The 20,392-nt window shown below is 54.1% G+C and overlaps 5 protein-coding genes across 5 annotated transcripts; 3 read left to right on the plus strand and 2 right to left on the minus strand.

The window, feature by feature from the left end:
- Positions 1-5,070: 5,070 nt before the first annotated feature.
- Positions 5,071-8,121, plus strand: CPAR01_02514 (IQ calmodulin-binding domain-containing family protein; the record flags this gene model as incomplete). Its single annotated transcript, XM_060486801.1, has 1 exon — positions 5,071-8,121. The coding sequence occupies one exon, from the start codon at positions 5,071-5,073 to the stop codon at positions 8,119-8,121; it is 3,051 nt and encodes a 1,016-aa protein (XP_060354129.1).
- An 847-nt stretch (positions 8,122-8,968) lies between these two features.
- Positions 8,969-9,959, minus strand: CPAR01_02515 (uncharacterized protein; the record flags this gene model as incomplete). Its single annotated transcript, XM_060486802.1, has 3 exons — positions 8,969-9,322; positions 9,489-9,609; positions 9,745-9,959. The coding sequence occupies 3 exons, from the start codon at positions 9,957-9,959 to the stop codon at positions 8,969-8,971; spliced, it is 690 nt and encodes a 229-aa protein (XP_060354130.1).
- A 292-nt stretch (positions 9,960-10,251) lies between these two features.
- CPAR01_02516 (peptidase family M1) lies at positions 10,252-13,089 on the plus strand (the record flags this gene model as incomplete). The annotated part of the gene is made up of 3 exons (XM_060486803.1): positions 10,252-10,355; positions 10,480-12,420; positions 12,471-13,089. 3 exons carry the CDS (start codon positions 10,252-10,254, stop codon positions 13,087-13,089), a joined length of 2,664 nt encoding a protein of 887 aa, XP_060354131.1.
- An 874-nt stretch (positions 13,090-13,963) lies between these two features.
- Positions 13,964-19,174, minus strand: CPAR01_02517 (JmjC domain-containing protein; the record flags this gene model as incomplete). The annotated part of the gene is made up of 5 exons (XM_060486804.1): positions 13,964-14,872; positions 14,936-15,554; positions 15,609-16,574; positions 16,623-18,751; positions 18,827-19,174. 5 exons carry the CDS (start codon positions 19,172-19,174, stop codon positions 13,964-13,966), a joined length of 4,971 nt encoding a protein of 1,656 aa, XP_060354132.1.
- A 475-nt stretch (positions 19,175-19,649) lies between these two features.
- On the plus strand, positions 19,650-20,018 carry CPAR01_02518 (uncharacterized protein; the record flags this gene model as incomplete). The annotated part of the gene is made up of 1 exon (XM_060486805.1): positions 19,650-20,018. The coding sequence occupies one exon, from the start codon at positions 19,650-19,652 to the stop codon at positions 20,016-20,018; it is 369 nt and encodes a 122-aa protein (XP_060354133.1).
- Positions 20,019-20,392: the final 374 nt, after the last annotated feature.

Raw genomic sequence — 20,392 nt, forward strand, 5'->3', positions numbered from 1 at the left:
TTTTGACGTTGCATGAGTGGACATATCAGCATGTTCGTCAGACTCCCCAAATGACTCTAATAGCTCAACGAGTAAACAAGTATTGTGGGAATGTACGTTAGCAGGGCCAGCCTCTCGACCTGGATGAAGTTCGATAATCTGTATTGAACTGCGCAGTGGTATGGCGAAGGGCTATTTGCACGGCCCAGAACACCTTCCAGGTCGACCTTTTCTGCCGATATTACAACACGTATCACTGGAAAGCATGTTCGTTCTCGTAGTATATTGGCTCGTATAACCTGTCGCCTGCTCTGGTGTGTGCGTCGGCGTACTGTCAACCGCATGCCGAGGTTGAACTCTGGAATCGGGGATGGAAAAGCCCATTCAACTACACGTCTCGAAGGTATGGTATTATTCATGAGACTTGCCGGAAGGGTGAGAATTCTTTATACGTAGAAGCGCACCGCCAGCTAGATTCCCAACTACGAAACCAAACTAGTGCATCTTGATTCTCTCTCTTCTCGAGGTTCCGCCCGTCTCGAAACCTTCCCTCTGAGCGCCTGCCACCCCTTCTTTCGAGTTCCGCTATGGTCGAGGGGGAAGTTGGAGGCGGGTAAATCATTCCTGAGACGTAACTTCTATGTCATTCACGAGGGCTCTCCTGTTTCCCACCGGTGTAGTACTTTCATTCTAGACGTGGGAAAGAGCCAGGGGACAAGAGCTGGGTTACGTATGACGATCTCGGCTCATGCCTATACAGGTAGATATCCTTGGCTTCGGTACATTAGAAGTTGACAATTGACGCGGTGCTAGAGCTTCTCTTGACGCTGATGAAGCACAGACGCGAAATACAACTCACGGGGAAGTCTCGATTGAGTAGCATCGAAAGATCACCCGAGTTGATCTGGGGAAGGCGGTCATCGACGAAGGGCCGTAAGAGGCTCGAAGTAGGAGAAGAGTACGGGTGCTGGTGGACGATTAGGAGGTGGAAGAGCAGGCATCCAGCACGGCACTGCGAGGTGGTGTTTGAGGGAGAGCTTAGTCGTTTTATTTATTTTGGCTTTCTTTTTTCCTTTCTGCTGTTTGTCGTTTGGCAGAAAATGTATCTCAACGGTCCTATTCCCCCTAAGTTTTCAGCTTCCCGCAGCCTCTTCTCTACAATCGCTTTTTGTCGGAATGAGGGGACCTTGCCACTTTGTGAGGGTCATGAATTAACTTATCTGTTTGAGCTGGAATGTGGAGGATCCGTCTAGCAGTCGGTTAGCATACTGCGATCGAATTTTCCCATACTCGTTGAGAAGCGTGTACGTCGTCGTCTGGCTCCTACGGATACCCCCTGCCTCTCCCACAATTTTAGACCTGAATGTCTGACGAAGAAACTTTGGAGCTTCTGCGTTATATAGTGGTGTTGATTGCTCTTGATGGACTTGTGATCCATGCTTCAAACTCATTGGATGTATCTTCGAGATTTGGCTAAACTGCTACTCTAGTAGAATTCATGACCCGAGCGGACGAGTGGCTTGTTTCCTGAGAGGTAATGGTGGAATCGGGGCTCGGATTTATCTTCTTTCACATGATCTCCAAGCGAGCAACGGGGCTTTTGGAGATCTGAAGCAACACTCTCGAGTGGATGTGGCGGTCGAACCCGTCTAATGCCTACGGTCGTCAGCAATTGTGAGCGCGTCTGATGAACCAAATCTATCAAGGAGGTAGATGTCCCTGGGTGTTGTATTGGATGTATGAAGCTAGCTCTGATCTCTCCGCTCTCTGGTGTAAGCCTTTTACTTCATCTATAGAACGCCAATATCGCTCCTCGTGAAAGCTCACCGGCCAAAACAGCCAGAATAAGCTTTGAATAAACGTAGATGAGTCATGACATGCTCCGGTCTCGCCTATGTGTTTCATTGTCTAGTGATATGGATTGATGTTGAGTGTTGATGATGGAATTTGAGATGATATAAGTGTATAGCTACGACGCCGAACATAACTCACCTGCACCTCACTCATTGACTTGGGTACGCAGAAGAGACTTAATCCTCACGCAGAGATGTAGACTTTGATGGACACATACAACAAGTGGTCGGTCGTTGTCATTATTATTCAGCTCGCTAGATGTATTCGCCTTAGTTTACGTTAATTTCTTCACCCCGGTCTGGGCACTCCAACACGATTTGGCATTGATATCTGGCTATTTTTGGGCTTGAAGAGATGTGATGATCAATGGCCCTCGAATAGAAATTATAGCCACTTGATGACAACGGGAATGCCATGTAGACTGTGATGTGCCAATTGCAACAGCATAGCAAGTCACTTACTTGAGATCTGAGTTCTTCACAAGTCAATAAAAAATGGCGCCTATTTGATCCTTCACTGGGAGGGCGAATTATAGTATCTGGTTAAGCTTCTCAGAGGCCGTACGAGTTGCTTGAGGCTCGAGATCCAGCTACTCCGAGGAAGATGGACTCGAATAAATTACGTGGCGGTGGCTACTTATGCTGATTTCATGCTTTGAGCAAGTCGATTGATCTCTGAATAACTTCCTTGATCACAACAGGGTAGAAGAGGGCAAAAGACTGAGTAAGAAGCTCGTGTCGGAACATGAGGACGCGGTCAAGTACGCAGTCCTTGAACCTCAGACAATCTGGTAGCACGAGAATGAGGTTTATTGACTTGTGAATGCCGCTGCCTAGGATTATACGGTCTTCAATGGGTACTGAAACCCATGGGGACCCAAAACCCGTTCCCACGGGACCTAAGTACCCAAACCCGTGGAGACCCAAAATACCCATGAGAAACCAAGCCACGATAAACCGAACCTAACTTGAAGCGAACTAGCCGGGCAATCAGCCGGTCCATTTGACAAGTTGCTTCTCATACTGCTGCCTGTCTTATTGTTGTCGTCATGGTCATGGAAAGCTCTGTGTATTATATTAAGGTCTCCAAGGAGTACATGAAAGTGACCAGCGAAGATGATCAGTTACAGCGGTAGTGATGTATGGAATTCAGAACTAGAATGTGCGAGCGGTATATCATCCTGTCACCTAGCTGCCTCCTCTGAGAACCCGGAATGGCCATAGGGACTCAAAATCATGACTACGTATGGGCAATCGAAAGTCATAAGTATTCAATCTAAATCACGAGGACCAGAGAGGCTCGTGAGATTTCGCGACAACATTCAGAAACCCAACCCTTGGGGAACCAAATCACACTTACCCTGTGGACCCAATATCCATATGTACTCAAAACCCATGAGGAATCGAAATCCATGGGGACCTAAAACAGACATACCGATTGGGAATGAAAATATCTTTGGGTACCCGAATTACTTAAAGTCAAGAAATTTGAGACCCAAATACTATACAGTAGCAAAAAAGGAAGCATGCGAAAGTCAATATGATCAAGTTTCCGCAACTTACGCCAGCTGTAACAATAGAGCCGACGGGATGGAATGCCACATGGCCCGTCTTTCGAAACGACGTAGACGAACGGAAATGTTTCTCGAAGGTCGATCGCCGACTAGCCATTTTAGTGCGCAGTCCAACCGCAAGCCCCGAGTCTAAGGCGTCACATCGTGTGTTCGGTTGGGTCACTGGAAGCACACAACCGCTGGGACATGAATCGCAAGCTAATCTGGAGGGTGCGAGCTACCACAACAGCGGGAGAGCGGAAGATGTTGGGGTGGCCGAGGGTAGGACATTATTCGTGAATACGGTCCGGGACGGCGCCACAACCGTTTGGAGTGTCCGTGGCGGCCGGTGGTGGGTTAGGTTGTCGTCGGTGGTCCTCGGGGCCGGGCACATCCACGTGACTAGAGTCGCATCATGAGCATCTTGGCTGGAATATGACGCCAACGTCCTTCCTAATCCGGCATGGACCCGCGATCTTGCACCTGCAGTTCTCGCTTGCTTCGATACGGGACATGTACCGTTTCGACAAGGAACGATAACAAGGCAGCCAAAGATGTACGATGGAAAGTACCCGGTCAGGTCAACAGAACAGCGCAGAATAGATCACATGAAAGTGCGTTATCCGGACTGAATGTAAGACAGAGTATCATCGGCTCCGGGTCTTCCGTGTAGAGTTCGGATAAGTATCACCGTGGGGGAGATGGGGGGCTGGAGTGTGGTGGGATCTAGGCTGGAAAGAGTCGGGAGCACGCTAGCTTCGCTAAACATGGAAGGACGCTAGTGCATATCGGTGCATAGTGCACTGTTTGTCATACCTGCAGATCCTGAGCAATTGCGCCAATGGCCCCGAATGCTCGGTCAGCAGGGCAAAGCCGCAAGAGGAGGGCAGCAGAGGGTGAATTTCACAATTAGTGGCTAAGGTATGGGAAACTGGAAGCTTCCGTCATTCCATTCCCAGCAAGTCGGTCCACAGTCCACAGTCCACACGCACAACACAACACAAACACACAAGCCCAGCCATCCATTCGCACTTGTTACACCACTCGGCACGCACCAAGCACCACCACCACTCCTCACCATCCACCACCAACCTAACGCCAGCACCTCCCGCAGCCCGGCCACCAGCCATGATTTCCTCGGGCTTTCCTTGACTTCCCCCTAAGGTTGTAATGCGAACTTCTTGACTTTCCAACTTCACATACCACTTCCTTCGTCCCTCATACGGCAGACGCCTTCTTCTGACCTTTTCGGTTCTGCCTTATACCCAGTCGTTTTTCGTTTCTCGGGACCAGAAAATTAAAGGACCAGCCCTCCCCTTGCAACACCTTTTTGTTGTTGTTGTTATTCCCCCCCAAAATCGACAGCCGAAATCCATTCGCTTGCCTGCCTACTAGGCACCTTGGCTTAATCCCAGGCTTCAGCCCGATCCACCTTGTTTGGGCGACCCGACCGGTTCCCCCTCGACCACCAACCGCGACTGCGACTACAACACGACACACAACCCCTGGTGACTCCTGTATCACTCGGAAACCTTCTCCGTCTTGAGAGCCTTCGACCTAACTACATCATCACCACCTTTGCCGCCCTTTGCTCGCCAAATATCGTCTTTCACTGCATCAACCATTGCGAAACCGCAACCGCTCGAACCTCCGAAACATCCAAGCTAGGAGGCACGCCATACAACATGCGTCGCCCCTCGGCAGACCTCTCCGACCCTTCGCGCAATCTAGAGGAGTCTGTTGGCTCACCATCGTCAGCCATGGAGGGAGCCGACGTTGACTTATCCATGCCCCCGACCTCCGACGAGGAGATGGACGACACTGACGGCCGCATCTTCACCCCGCCTCCGCACATCGCCGCCCGCTTCTACCGGCCCTCCCAGACCCGTCGCAAGGACTCAGCAGCCTCTTCCCGCCGCAACTCCATCTCTTCTGCACATTCCCGCTGTTCCTCGACCCAGACCTTCACCCGCCATGGAGACTCTGACCAGAGCAAGCACATTGCACAGCACCTCCGGCGCACGTCCTTTCTCGAAGACCGAAAAGCACGCCTCGCCGACCGAGCTGCCCACGCCGAAAAGGTTCGTCTGAGAGCCGCCATGGCCAAGGCCAGCCACCGCGACACCTCCCTATCCGAAGAACGAGCGATTGCTGCCCAACAAGCCCGAGAGCGCAACCTAGCCGAGATCGTGGCTTCCTGTGCCGAGGAGGTCAAGAGGGCCAAGGCCGTTGCCGAGACCATGAAGGGCAAGAGAGAACAGGAACTGGTCAAGCTCCGCGTTCAGATGGAAGAACGCTTGGCCGAGGCCGAGCGGCGGAGAGAAGAGTTGAAGGGCCGTAATGCCACCAAGAGGGCGCGAGGCCAGAGTCTCATGTCGCGGAAGCCCACCGAGGCCTCTTCGAATACCTCTGACGAGAAGCGTGCTCGGGTGTTGAGTGAGCCTGAAGCAGCCGAAAAACTGCAATGGTGGTGGAAGAGCCTCAAGAGAAGAAAGGCTGTTGCTGAGTTCTCCGGGTTAGGCATCACCATTGACGGCGTGCGGGACACGTCTTTTGACCAAGTACTCGAGCTGTTGGCGCAAGAAGAGGTCCTCGTACAGACCGCCCGTATCCTCAGGATATGCGGCTTGCAGGAGGGCGAGACGGGGTCGGTCGAGGAGATGGCCGCCGTTCGCACATTTCTCAGCGCTTTCCTCATTCTGGGCCACCCCACGCAGGTTCTGAGTAACAAGGACGGCACGGGGGATAGGGAACAGGTTGGATTGTCACAGCCTCAACCAATGCCCCGTAATGACCTTGCTAATCCACAGCTGCAGGACCTCGTGACGAAAGCCCGAGATCTCCTAATTTCTTTCGAGAACATCATGTCGCGTCTGACCGCAGCCAACAATTATACCCCCCCGCCGACTCTACGTAGTGCACTGCCCGAGATTTATGCCACTTTCTACAATGCGTTCCTTGCATGGAAGTCTCGGGACTCGGAGTCTCTTGTTCAGCTAATGCTCTTGCAGTTTGTTGAGCTGGACATGATTTTGCAGACAGTCCAGGAAAGCACCGAAGATGCGGCCGCAGAGCAATACCGAGAGAGCATAAAGAGCAATCAAGTTCAGCTGATTGTGCGGATCAAGAAGCTTGCGGGCCAGGAAAAGGGCAAGAAGATGATTGGCGATGCCGTTCGTAAGGCTCGCAAGGCGCGAGCCGCAAAGAAGCCCACTGGCGATATGAAGCCTCGGGTCGCCGAAAACGTGCCCGGAGAGGCTTCCGCTACTGCCGAAAGCCTTGTGTCGCCGGATTCGCAGACCTTGACACCGCCGCCAACGCCGGCCAAGGGTCATACCAAACCACAGCCTATTGAGATCAAGCCTGGGTTCGGCGGCCTGTTGCCCGATAACAGGATTGTCGTCCACGAGCTTGCCATTAACCGAGAATACCGCATCCCTTCAAGCGAATACCGGGAACACCACGCTGCCGTCCAGATACCCCTATTTGCCGGAATGAGAGCAAGCATTGAGGAAGACAATATGGACGCTAGCTTTGCATATTTTGTCATCATGATGAGATATCTCAAGGACAATCTGCAGCGGCTCGTCAAGCCCGGTGCCTACATGCACACAACGATTAGTGAGATACTGGATGTCGAGGTGGCCGAGCGGCAGTTCCAGATGGGGAACTTCTCATATGAGAAATTTTTTACCTCCATGGCAAACCTCTTGCCTAAGTTGTGCGCGCCATTCCGCGACGATGAGGCCAAGGATTTGGTGGAAAACAAACTTCAAAACGGGAGCTTGGTTGATCGCGTGGAAGCATTGACAGAATTTGTCGATTTCATGTTGTGCGACTACGTCAACTACATGTTCTCCACTGCAGCTCCTCAGTTGATTGAGTCTGCAACAGGGTATGAGAGGAAGAGATTCACTGGGGCGCTTGAGAGCGGTGCACACGATTTGAGCGCGGCCGAGACGGCCTGGCGTTCTGCACGCTCCAAGGTTCTGGCGGAGGCTCGAAAGAGAGACCCGGAGGGCATCAATCACCCCAAGAATCGGCCAACGGACGACAAAATATACGCACAGTTGCTCGTCGACAGTTTCACGCAGCCGGCTCCAATCGCCGTTAACAAAGTACCCGAGATGTTGGGCTTGGACTACAAGCGCATGGTGCGGTTGTCCCTGGCCTCGCAGCGTATTGTCACCACCGGGGCCATTTTACTGCAATGCAAGAACCTCCTGAAGCGAGACGTCCGCACGCCGTGGAAGACGGAGGCAACACGGATCACAGCGGTGCTTGAGGCAGATCACGACAATGTCGAATCGACAGTACAGGGTGTCATGGCGGCACTCGAGGCTGGCAGGTCTATGCCAGCAGCGACCAAGACGCACCTGAAAGCCCTCGTTACCAAGGTGCTGAAGGCTAGCCAAGACTCGATGAAGAAGAGCATCGAGCCGACAGAGCCCGTTCTGCGGCTTCTCCTGGCCAGGCTCAGGGGCCACATGAACGCCAGGTTGACTGCTGGATCAGCAAAGGAGAAGCTCAACGCGGCCACGACTGCGCATGAGAAGCTGGCGGGTCTTGGCCTGGCGGAGTTCGCGGTGCAGGTTCGGGAGATGCTGGACGAGATATCCAAGGTCGGAGCCGTCGACAGAGCGGCCCACGGATCGTGGTGGAACGAAGTCGCGGCCAAGGTGGCGGCGGAGGGAGGAGCGACGGGCGCCAGCGCCAGCGCCGGCAGTTCGGCATAAGGTTGCAAGGCATAAGGTTGCAAGACGAAGAGCACGTGTGTATGCATGGTACGATATACGAGTAGAGGAGGAGGCATTCTTGAGAACTTTTTCTCTTGACGACGTAATGATGTACTTGTTCGGGATCGAATGGGGGCAGGCGTTACGGTGTGGGATTGGCTGCTTTCGAGGCCGTTTTTCATGGCATGGTTGGGACGCATTGGGTATCTTGTGAATTAGCGCGCTCAGAATGTTGGGAGGGAATTTGTCTGGAGGCAAGGGAAGGGAAGCGCTATAGGTAGGCATCGATTGCGTTTGACGATGTGTATACCAAGCGAGTATTAGAGGTTTTGGGATGCCATAGCGGGGGAGGACTTTATACATTGAGCGTTGCAGAGGAAGAGCAATAATGGTTCACATTACAGCTATATATCTTTCCGATTTGTTCTTACTTCGCTTGAGACTGTGATATGTTATTAACTAATTGAACTTACGGAATTCCACTCATTCATACCTCAAAGCATACAGATATCTACCTACCCTATTTGGGGGCAGTCGTACCGAGGTCATCTCGCTTGTCGTCGGCGTTGAGCAATTGAACTTTTTTTTCTCTCCTTCGAGGGAACTTATGGTTGAGCACAAGCCACCACAGCCTCGTACCAGCAGCAGTTAGCCCCGTTTTCTACCTAAACAGGCTAATTCCCGCGCCGAAGCGTCCGAGTTGACAGGCTGTGTGACCTCCTGAGTCTGTCCCGTCCTCGTACAGAGATTTATCTACAAAGTATTCCAACCAGCGTGAAGAAGGAATCGGTAGCGACGATGCACTGAGGCAATTGTCACCTGCCTCAACCTCATCACCAGCTCAGCTCTATAGGCCTTTCGTTTCTGCGTCCAGTCCGTCCTGGGCGGACCGATCAAACAGGATGAACCCGATCGGGCAGCTGGCCGGACGGACGTTTGGTCCTGCGGCGCGCGGTCTGGTCCGCGGCTGCTGTGTATCTGTACCACGTCCACTACTGCCATCACTTCTTGTAACACCAACATCATCGTCCTCTTTTGGCTCATCGGCGCCGGCTTCTTTTTCTTCATCATGCTCGTACAACATCGGCTTCAGACGCCACTTCTCGAATTCGTCTGTCTTCAAGGCAGCAGCTTCCACCACGTCTACGTCTAATGCTCTCTGGTTCTCGGCTCCCAATGTTGGACGGATTGCTCGCGATGCCTTCATTGCAAGGTAAGTTTGTCTGGTCTGCTTTCTTTTGGTTTCAAGGTTCCCCTTCGTTGAATGGCCACCTTTCTATCTGTTGGGACCTTTCTATTTTTCCGAAGTACCACCCTCATCTCGGATAACAAAGGCCTAGTAGACCTTGATTTACTCTGTGCTTTACCTTACTCTTTGGTAATGGAACAGCAACGATGGGAGAAACGGGTGTTCCTGGGCTGCCTGTACCGGAAGGTATTAGTGGCCTGCGCGCACCCGTGGACCAAGTTGAGCGTAGCGGCGCCTTGCTTGTGGTGGGCAGCATACTCCACGCTTACCTCACTCAATGAGTGGACAGGATTGGACAGCCCCAGAACGCAGGAGAGCTACCTACCAGCTTGACCCATGCAGGGACCTTTTGTGTGCCCCTCGTTGCCCCTCACCTCGGAGCATCACCATTGATCCACCCCGGAACTCTCTCCTTCACCTTGATCCAAACCCACAACCATACCACCAATCCGGATATCTGCCTCAGTACCTGAGAGTCTACTACCACGCGCCAGTCGTCCCATTTGCCGCTTGCCGCTTTGCCCATAATCCCAAGTAGGAAGGCACTCTCTTGTGGAGCTGGCACAGCTTCTACTCTGATCGTATCCATTATACTACTCTTCTTTTTTTTCTTCCGCCTCCCTCCTGCGACCACTACTACCACCTTACTCTTCTTTCCTCTTCCTCCGTCCTCCCATTTTCCTATTGTCCTCCTTGTCTTACTACTCCTCTTTGCAGCCTACCTTTAACCACCCCAAGGGTACGAAACTGACATAAAGCTCGCCTCGCGGACAAATAGCTACCGCAGACCTTCTTCCTTCCCCGCACCCGCTTCCCACCGCAACTACTGCTCGACAATCACCACATCCGACAAGGCACTGTACGCCAGCAGAGTCGGCAACATGGCTGATCGCGAAGTTCTCCCCGAATCCATTCGGCCCTCCCACTACGTCCTTTCCCTCCGTGACCTCAACTTCAAGGACTGGACTTACAAGGGAACCGTGACGTAAGGATACACCCCTACCCCTCACTCCGCCCGAGCTTCAGCTTCAGCTTCAACTTCAGCACGAGCTGCAACCAGCACTCCAAAGACGTGCCCGAGATGCTAACCTCTTGCTTGCGCCCCACAGCATCGACGCCGAGGTTGTCAAGCCTACCAAGGAGATTGTCCTCAACGCCCTCGAGATCAAGCTGCTCAGCGCAAAGATCGCCGTCGGCCACACCAAGTCGACGCAATCATGGGAGTCCACCAACTTCAGCTATGGCGAGAAACAGCAGCGCGCTACCGTCACCTTTGACGAGGAGATCCCCCAGGCGCAAAAAGCTGTTCTGACCATTGACTTTGAGGGCATCATCAACAACGAGATGGCTGGCTTCTACCGCAGCAAGTACAAGCCCGCCGCCGAGCCCGCCAAGTCTGTTCCCCGCGACGACGAGTGGCACTACATGTTCAGCACACAGTTCGAGTCTTGCGACGCCCGTCGGGCCTTCCCCTGTTTCGACGAGCCTAACCTCAAGGCCACCTTTGACTTTGAGATTGAGATCCCCGACGACCAGGTCGCCCTCAGCAACATGCCCGTCAAGGACACCAAGAAGACCAAGGAGGGCTGGCAGCTGGTTTCCTTCGAGACCAGCCCCAAGATGTCCACATACCTCCTCGCCTGGGCTGTTGGTGACTTTGAGTACGTTGAGGAGTTCACCGAGCGCCGCTACAACGGCAAGCAGCTGCCCGTTCGTGTCTACACCACCCGTGGCCTGAAGGAGCAGGGCCGTTATGCTCTGTGGCACGCGCCCCGCATCATCGACTTCTTCTCCGACATCTTTGGCATCGAGTACCCCCTGCCCAAGGCCGACCTGTTGGCCGTCCACGAGTTCACACACGGAGCCATGGAGAATTGGGGTCTCGTCACCTACCGCACTACCGCCGTCCTCTTCGACGAGAAGACGTCCGAGGCCAGGTACCGCAACCGTGTCGCTTACGTTGTCGCTCACGAGCTGGCTCACCAGTGGTTCGGCAACCTGGTCACCATGGACTGGTGGGATGAGCTGTGGTTGAACGAGGGTTTCGCCACCTGGGTTGGATGGCACGCGACAGACTACCTGCACCCCGAGTGGCAGGTTTGGTCTCAGTTTGTCAACGAGGGTATGGAGATGGCCTTCAAGCTTGATGGCATCAGAGCCAGTCATGCCATCCACGTGCCTGTCAAGGACGCCCTTGATGTCAACCAGATTTTCGACCACATCAGCTATCTCAAGGGTTGCTCGGCCATTCGCATGCTCGCCAACCACCTCGGTGTCGAGACCTTCCTCAAGGGTGTCTCCAACTACCTGAAGGCCCACCAGTACGGCAACGCCAAGACCAAGGCGTTGTGGGATGCTCTCACTGAGGCGTCCGGCAAGGATGTGAACAAGCTCATGGGCCCCTGGATTTCCAAGATTGGTCACCCCGTTCTGACCGTCGCCGAGGAGCCCGGCCAGATCTCTGTTAAGCAGTCTCGTTTCCTTTCCACTGGCGACGTCAAGCCCGAAGACGACGAGACCACCTGGTGGATTCCCCTTGAGATTGAGGGCAAGGTCGGCACCAAGGGTGTCACCTCCCTGTCTCTCGAGAAGAAGGAGGACACGATCCGTGATATCGACACGGACTTTTACAAGCTCAACTCTGGATCTTCCGGTTTCTACCGTGTCAACTACCCCCCTGAGCGTCTTCTGAAGCTCGGACAGCAGCTGGATCGCCTCACCACCGAGGACAAGATTGCCATCATTGGCTCCTCCGCCGACCTTGCCTTCTCTGGCTACGGCACCACCGCGGCTCTTCTGTCCTTCGTCCAAGGCTTCGCCAAGGAGGACAACTACCTCGTGTGGAGTCAGGTCCTTGACTCTATCGCACTTGTCAAGTCCATCTTCAGCGATGACGAGACGATCAAGAAGGGTCTGGAGACTTTCACGTTGAAGCTTATCAACGACGTCGTGGCCAAGATGGGCTGGGAATTCCCCGAGGGCGAGAGCTACCTTGACGGACTTCTCCGCAAGAGAGTCCTCCTGACTGCTGGTGTCAACGGCCATGCTGGGTAAATATTATCCACTATTGATGAGTCTATACAAGTACTAACAACCGTAGTGTCACCGAGGAGGCGACCAAACGCTTCAACGCCTGGGTCGAGTCACCCGAGTCTAACCCCCTGCACCCAGCTCTCCGCACGCCCGTCTTCCGCGTCGCCATCAAGAACGACACGGCCCGTGCCGTCGAGGCCTTGAAGAAGGAGTGGTTCACCACCCCCGCCATCGACGGCAAGGAGATCTGCCTCTCCAACCTTGGTTTCGTCCGTGATGAGAACATCATCAAGAACAACCTGCTCCCCTTCCTCTTCAACAAGTCCCCGCCCGCCCCGGCTTCGGACTCCGTCCCGTCCGCCGACATGCACTCCCTCGGCTCCGCTCTCGCCGGCAACTCGGTCGCCCGCCAGATCCAGTGGGACTACGTCAAGAACAACTGGGAGGCCTGCCTCGCCAAGCTCGGCAACCCCATTGTCGTTGACCGCTTCATCCAGGTCTCCCTGGGCAAGTTCACCGACTTTGAGTCCGTCAAGGACATTGAGGCCTTCTTCGCCGACAAGGACACGAGCGCTTTCGCCCGTACCCTCGAGACCGTCAAGGACAAGGTTCGTGGTCGCGCCGCGTACCGCGAGCGTGACGCTGCCAAGCTGAAGGAGTGGCTCGTCGCCAACAAGTATGCGTGAATCGACGGGGATGAATTGGCGACAACTGGAGGAGTACAGAAAGGGAATATTTCGTCCAAGTTGTAGTCAGCTAGCTACAGAATGCTGGCTTTTTGTGGAAAAGCGAAAAAATCCAATCATTATTTACGTTACTACGTCTGTAGTCTTCCTTCGTTTGTCTGTTGATGCAATCTGAAGTGATACGATGTCAATCCCTCTGGCCCGAGGGCAGTTGAAATTGCAGTGAGAACCTCACAACCAGCCATGATGGTCAATAACAACTTTTGTCTAGACCGCTTAATCACCTATGGATGTTTACGAATTGCAGCGAACTGAACGACCGGTCCAACGACCAGCGAAAATTCCAGAGCAACGGCCTCATCTTCAGACCCATCATCTTCGTTTTTCAACATCGGGAGCCATACAAGGGGAGCATAATGTAATTTGGGCAACATCGCACGTTTCATTATTTATACATTCAAGACGCCCAGGGAAAGCAAGTCGCGCCTATAGCTAGCTAGCTAGCCTGCTTTCCTTGCGTCTTGTTCCTCGAAACCTAATGTACGCTTTTGCAAAGAGAAGCTCAGAAGACTATAAAAGAAGATACAAAAACACAAAAAGCCCATCCGTCCATCATGAAACCACTCTCCGAAGAGGAACTTCCATGAGAGGCCTGAGATTAGCCCGATCAACACCCCATTCAAACGCCGAAACCCGTGCAAAATCATGCATATCTTTTCATTCCATACACGTCCGCCCCCCTTCCGTCTTTCTGGTTTGGTCGTTTTCAGTTCAACTGTGGCGGTATCGTACTGGAAGAGATTTGGTTTCTGGTTTTCGAATCGTAGACTAGTCAAACATGTACACGTGCCGTGCAGGCCAGGTAGGTGTCGCATCAGCCTTGGAACGCAGCGCGGCGGAGATTCTGCATCATCCTCTCGACGATGGCCGTTGAGTCCGTAGGCACATCGGGCAGAGGAACGTCGTCCTCAGGAGTTTGATGGGGCGGGGGTAACGATGGCTGCGCTTGCATTTGATGTTGTTGTTGCGGCGGTGGTGGCGGCTGCTGCTGATTCTGCTGTCGATAATGCTGTTGGTATTGCTGTGGCGGAGGATGCTGGTGGTACTGCTGATGATGTGGAGGCTGCCAATGTCCCGGCGGGGGCGCCCAGGCTTGGGGCTGCTGTGTCTGCTGCTGCTGCGTCGGTCCCCAGTTTGAACCATGACTCTGGTAGCCTGGCATGGCAGCTGTCTGTAGAGGAACCGGCGACGGTGCGGACTGATGGGAAGGTGCTGTAGGCGTCGGCGGATTCACGCGCGGGGTGAGGGCAAATTGGGCCAAGAGCTCTGCTGGGTTGAGATGCTCAGTCCGTGGTCGGCTCGCGGGAGGGAACGGCTGGGCTGATGGCGTATCGTAAGCCTGAGATTGAGACTGGGTAGACTGTCGGGGGAACGCCGTAGTCATCGATTGATTCGTAAAGGGCATTCGAGAGGTTGGAGCCGGCATTGGTGTGTGCGGTACCGACACGGGGGCTTGAGCTACGGGAGGCGCCGTCTCTGTCGTTGGGCCAGCTGATTTTGACGGTTGAGAAGCCGTTTGCGCGGTATAGCCATTGATGGCTGCCGTCGGCGGTTCCTGGGTTGCATCCTTCCCGGGGCGAGCAGCCGGGGGTGGGTTCGTACCTTGCGCAGACGCTCCAGTTGTTTTCGAACTGGTCTTGGGTGGAGTAGCAGCCGAAGGCATCTTGCCCATGGCTGCGAGATACTTGGCCGGGAGGGGAACCGGTGTCTGCTTCTCGGGGATCTATCATTGAGTCAGCTTGGGCTTGTTCTACTTGGGGAAATGTCATGTATTAGGTGGTCATACCTTGTACTGCACCTTCGGCGCAGCGGGCTTTGCTGCAGGCTGAGATTTCGTCTGGGTAGACTGAGGCTGGCTAGCAGGAGACTGCTGAGAGACAGGCTGTTGCGAGGGTTGAGATTGTGCTGGTTGAGTGTGTTGAGGCTGAGGATGCTGCTGTTGTGGCTGGTTTGCCCAACCTCCATACTGCGGCCGGATCGCTGGATGTAGCGGCGCCGACTGTGGCTGCTGCGGCTGCCAGCCCTGACTTTGGCCATGCGAGCTGGGTCGAGAGTTGCCTGATGCAGGAGAGGGAGATATCGATGAGTAAGATGGCGTCCTGGCGTGCTTCTGAGGGACCTGCGGCGATGGTGAAGAATAAGGGGCCGCTGTTTTGACACCATACATTCCGATGGAACCTTGAGGCATGACATTCGTGAGTGTGTTGTGGTATGGACCGCCGTAAGCAGGTCCCTGAGGGCCCGTGTTCGGAGCGGGTGTCGGCGTGCCTCCCTGAATGGAGCCTTGCCGGTTTTTGAAGAAGGCTTCTGGAGACGTCCTCATGAGATGAGCTCGGAGGTTACCTTCATATCCGTTGGTGAATCCTCCCCATGGAGCATAGGGAGTTCGGTACGTCTTCGAGTCTCTATGGAGTGTGTGAGTATTATTAATCAAGTCCCTAGGGTTGGAAAAATCTGACCTGTTGTGGTGAACCTGGAAGAATGCATATTTCATAGCAACAGAAGGCGTTGGTGCGGCCGAGTATCTCCGATGGTTCTGCTGAGTTGAGCCTTGCGAAGTACTGTGTGGTAAAGGAGGTCTGGAGTTCTGCGACGGCGTTGACCACGTTTGTTGCGTGGACCGCGCGCTGACTGCGGGTTGCGGTCCCGGGGTGTTGTACGGGCTCGACCGTTGCATCGAGTTCGGAGCCTCGTAGTAGCCCTGCCCAGCTGGAGCGGGACGAGGCATATATTGTTGATGTACGTCGGGAGCAAACTTCTGTTGAACAAACTGGGTACCCGGGATCGGGTATCGAGGATCAGCTCCGAAGTGGATCTGCTGTCCTCCGGGAGTCGGGGGCGCAGAAGCCTTGGGTGTGGACTTTTGCGTGGTGAAAGAACCGGTCCCAGCGTAGTTGGTTTCGACAGGTTTCCTGGGTTTGTATACGTATGGCTTCTCCGACTTGGGCCCATTCTGAACAGCGACTCCAGGCGTAAACACTGGCAATGGGGCTGGTTGTGGGGGAACAACCGACACCCTGCGATGCGACGTGCTTGCGGAAACAGGCTTGGGAGGCTTGGGAATGGTGTCAAGAAAGTTGCTCTTGGGATTGTGCAGCTGCTTGGCGGGATCATCAGAATACTGTGCCTTCGCCTCCGTCGACGTCTTGCCGAGATAGTGCCAGACTTGGCTGTCCTTCGACAGATCAACCTTGGTCTGGTTTGGATTAGTACACTCGTTGCATGGATGGAACTCTGCCCATGTGTAGCCTTCAACAAAGGGAGCATCTTTGCGGGGAATCTCATCAGCAGGGCGCTTCGCATTCAGTCGTTCCTTTGCCTTCTGCGATGATGGCATCGGGATAGCCTTGGAAGACGCCTTTGGAAGGTGGTAGTCAGATGGGTCGGGCAGTAGAAGCCACTTCCACTCAACCTCGAGACGGTCACTACAGCACGTCAGAATTTGTTGATCAAAGTTGTCGATAGAGACATACCCATTAGGAATGATATCAAGGAGGAACATCTGCTCATCGGCGCGATTCTCAACCACGACACCGGCAAAGATGTCGCCCTTGAAGTACTGCAACTGGCAGATGTCGCCCTTGGTAAGTGCTGCTGCAGCCTCGCGAATCCGCACATCATCCTCCAAGGAGTCACCAGTATGTTTCCTATCACGCTTGGTACGATGGAAGCGACAGCTGAACTCGAACGCTTGCTCCTTGTACTCGGTTCCATCTTCGCCAAAGACCGGGACTTCGGCTTCTTCGACAAAGACACCCGCGGCAGCCGCGCATGTGGCGTGGTAGGCCCGAGCACATTTCTTCTGGGAGCACTGGAAGCAGGCACCCTTCTTGGACCGACAATAGAGACACTTGAGATCCAGGCGTTCCTTGTTGATGTTGGCAACATTCGCAATGACCTCCTTGTCGTCGACGGTATCGATGTATGTCTCGGGCAGGTATAGCGCGCACATCCGATGGGCCTTGCGGCCATCGTCTGTTGGCAGGACTTCTGCACCAGGGATATCGCTGGGGCAAAGGCAGCACGTCGGCTCTGCGCGCGTCTTGACCTTGAGACGAATCCGCTTGGTCTTTGCCCTGCCTTCTTTGTCCCCAGCAGCGCGCTTTCGTTTGCGAGCCGACTTGACAATGCCGTTACTACCAGGAGGAGACGGAAGGCCAGTAGCGTCGTCTTCATCCTCATCCTCGTCCTCTTCGTCTTCTTCGTCAGTTTCCTCGTACTCGGGAGTGGGTTCGCCACGGAGTTTCCGTTCGATATCGTATACGTCAACCCACACGCTATCTTGCGCCTGTGCGCACTCGCAACGTTTGGCGATCTTGCCCATGGGAAGCCAAGAGTCGAGCGCAAAGTTGACAGCCTCGGCGCAGTTGTAGCCCAAGTTGTATCCAGAGTGGTAACCGTAGGGATAGGTTACGACGAATTCACCCGGGTACGAAACGCACTTATTAACGGTGATATTGTAGTGCTGCTTGAGGTGCGATGGGGAAATCAAGAATCCCTTGTGACGGAGGAACTGGTCGCAAGCCTTGGCGTCCGTGGGCCAAATGTTCTTCATGGCAGCCTCGAAACGGCGGGCGTCAGCTTGTGAAATGCTGTACCATTGTTTAGGGGCGCCGAAGTGGAGATAGTTGATGCTGTAAAGATCAACGTCCTCCAAATGCCATGCGAAAGTGGCCTTCCACATGCCCAAGTAGAGGTAGGCCGTGTTAACGCCGGGAACCTTTGTCCCAAGAACGTCCAGCAGGTTGGGAAGCTTGTTCAAGTTCCACGTTTCTGTCGATTCGTCGAAGAGAGTACCCATGAGATCTGCGCCGTACAACGGCGGGGCGTACGTGAGGGTTTTCCAGTATATCCTCTCGAGTTCCTCACAGCGCTCAGGGGTATAGTCAGAGACATCCATCTGATAGTCAAAGTCTTCAAACGCCTTTTCGTCAATCATGGCGGACCCTTCTCTCTTGCTGTACTTCCGACGGGCCGAAACAGTCTGGGTCTTTGGCTTTGCTTGTCTCGCGCCACCCATCCGACCCATTCTGCCAACGGTTGGTGGCTCATCTTCGTCAACATCCATTCCCGGGTCTTCTACAGAGTCGACGACTTCTTCTTTCTTGACCTTGACCTTGGGGTCCGCATCCGCAGCCGGCTTAGGGGAAACAGGCGTCATCGGTCGCTTCTCTTCCTCTTGTTCTTCTTCGGCATCGTCCTCATCATCCTGGTTCTTGCCCTTGGCCTTACCCCGGCGCGGTCGACCTCGGCCCCGCTTTCTAGACCCGGCCGACGTTGATTTCGCTTCTGTACGAGGTTTGGGGGCGGATCGGGGTTTCGGCTTTTCGACGTTGGCTCGGCGCTCGCCTCGCCGCGCTGGGGGCTGATGTTCGCTCTGGTCGCAAAGTTGTCGCCACTGCGGGAGGTTGTAGGATCTTTGATGAAGAATATTGACTTGGCGATAGGTTCCATTCGATCCCATAATGTCTTGTTTAATTGGTTCTCTGACTCGGATCTGCTTCACCAGGTCGTCGAGTCGGGGGAGGTTTTCTTTCCACTCGGGAGGAGGGATAATCTTGACGATGCCGGACTTCATTCCATAATGATCGACTTTGGTCATCTACAGTCACAGTCACAGTCAGCCGATGAAAAGACACGGCGACAAAGGGCACGAAAGGGAGAGGCATGGGCGTACGAATAGCTTGAAGTCCTTGAACTGATGCATCGTGGGCCTGAAGACAGGGACAGTCCCGGACCAGTGGTCGGGAAGGACTTCGCCAATGTCGTCCTCGGGCGGCGGCGCCTCATCTTGGGTCGCAGGAGCAGCAGATGGGTCAACGGCATCGTCGTCGAGGTCGCTGAGCTCAGAGTCGCTGGCTTCCGACTTGGGCGCATTGTTGCTGTCGGGGGGTGAGTGGAGGAAGGCGGGCTTTGCACATTCAATCTGGCCAAGGGTCGGCTCCTCGTCGTGGTCACCAGTCGTGGATTGCGCCGGCACAGGTGCAGGCTCCGAGACTGGAGCGCTGACAGCGTCGGTCGACATCGTGGAGGGGACTACATGCGACCGTCGATGCGCTGGAATTTTTCTGCCTCGCACGTCGTCAAGAATGGTCGTGTTGGGAGAGTGGGCAGGCTTGGTGTTCTCAAGTCGCCGAAAATATGAGGTGCAGACGTCTGGTTGAGTGCGGAGAACAGATTCGTTCGGTTCTTTTGGTTATCAGATCCTGCGGGGGGTTGGCCACTGTAGAGTATTCGTAGAGGGAGCGGCAGGACTGAGGAAACTGCGTCTGGCTGGGCTGGCTCGCTAAATGGGCCGATTTTTGGCGAATCTGGGCCGATGAACCAGGGCTGGCGCAAGCAGGGCGGAAGTTGCAACTCCCCAGGTTGACGGTTACTGTTAGGTAAGGAAGGGAAGGCAGGTACGGTCGGCAGTCGTGCACCGCACCTGACAAAATAAACCAGCCTACTCAAGACGAGGGCTTTTACATTAAGGCCAGAAATAAGGTATTCGTCGGCTGATGAAAACCTTCAAGGTATTGAGGGTACTCAAAAGGGTCGTGGCCTCTGCTCCTTTTGCCTGTTTTTTCTTTCGTTGCAAAGAGCCAAAAACCAGAGGTGTCGGGTCGAGAAAGAGCTGTACCATCGGGCAGATGCGGCTGCGGCTGTGGTTGCTGTTACTTGCGCTTGCTGCTTGCTGTGGGGGAGAGAACGGGTGGTTCAGGTACGGAAAGTGCGCGGGCACCTCACCTTCCAATTCTCAGCATCCGACGGGGCAGGCAGGTGGGCAGTGTTGGCGACCCCCTTCCCTCTTTTGCCTTCGTGCCTTCCAAGTTCCGTCTCTTCCCCTTGACTTCCAGTTCCTCGCTTCCAAGGTCCACACTGATTAGATCTGCGCTAGTCCCGACTGGGGAGTTTCCCCTGTGCCTTAGGCACGCGAGGCAAATGCAGAATCCGGCACCGGAGTGCAGGGAAATGACGTCGCCACGTGAGGGCAAGTCGAATTTGCAACCACAGCGAAATTGATCTAGCCTACGCATTTGATTGCGAGTTATGCGCGCAACTCGGCTCAGAAATACCATCACCTGGGCGAATCATCAGCTATAAATGCACTGTCAGGTTCAATATCTCGATGGCTTCATCCAAAAATGCGCAACTCATTAAAGCATCCAATGGTCTCAGATCCTGTGGAGCCGGGTTGCTTTGTAGTCAAAGCTGTCGCCCTTTTGTGTCTAGGCGTGAATTGCTTCTTCTCCCTGACATT

Source organism: Colletotrichum paranaense (genome assembly GCF_030867605.1).
Source record: "Colletotrichum paranaense strain IMI 384185 chromosome Unknown Scaffold_2.1, whole genome shotgun sequence".
NCBI classification, from domain to species: domain Eukaryota; kingdom Fungi; phylum Ascomycota; class Sordariomycetes; order Glomerellales; family Glomerellaceae; genus Colletotrichum; species Colletotrichum paranaense.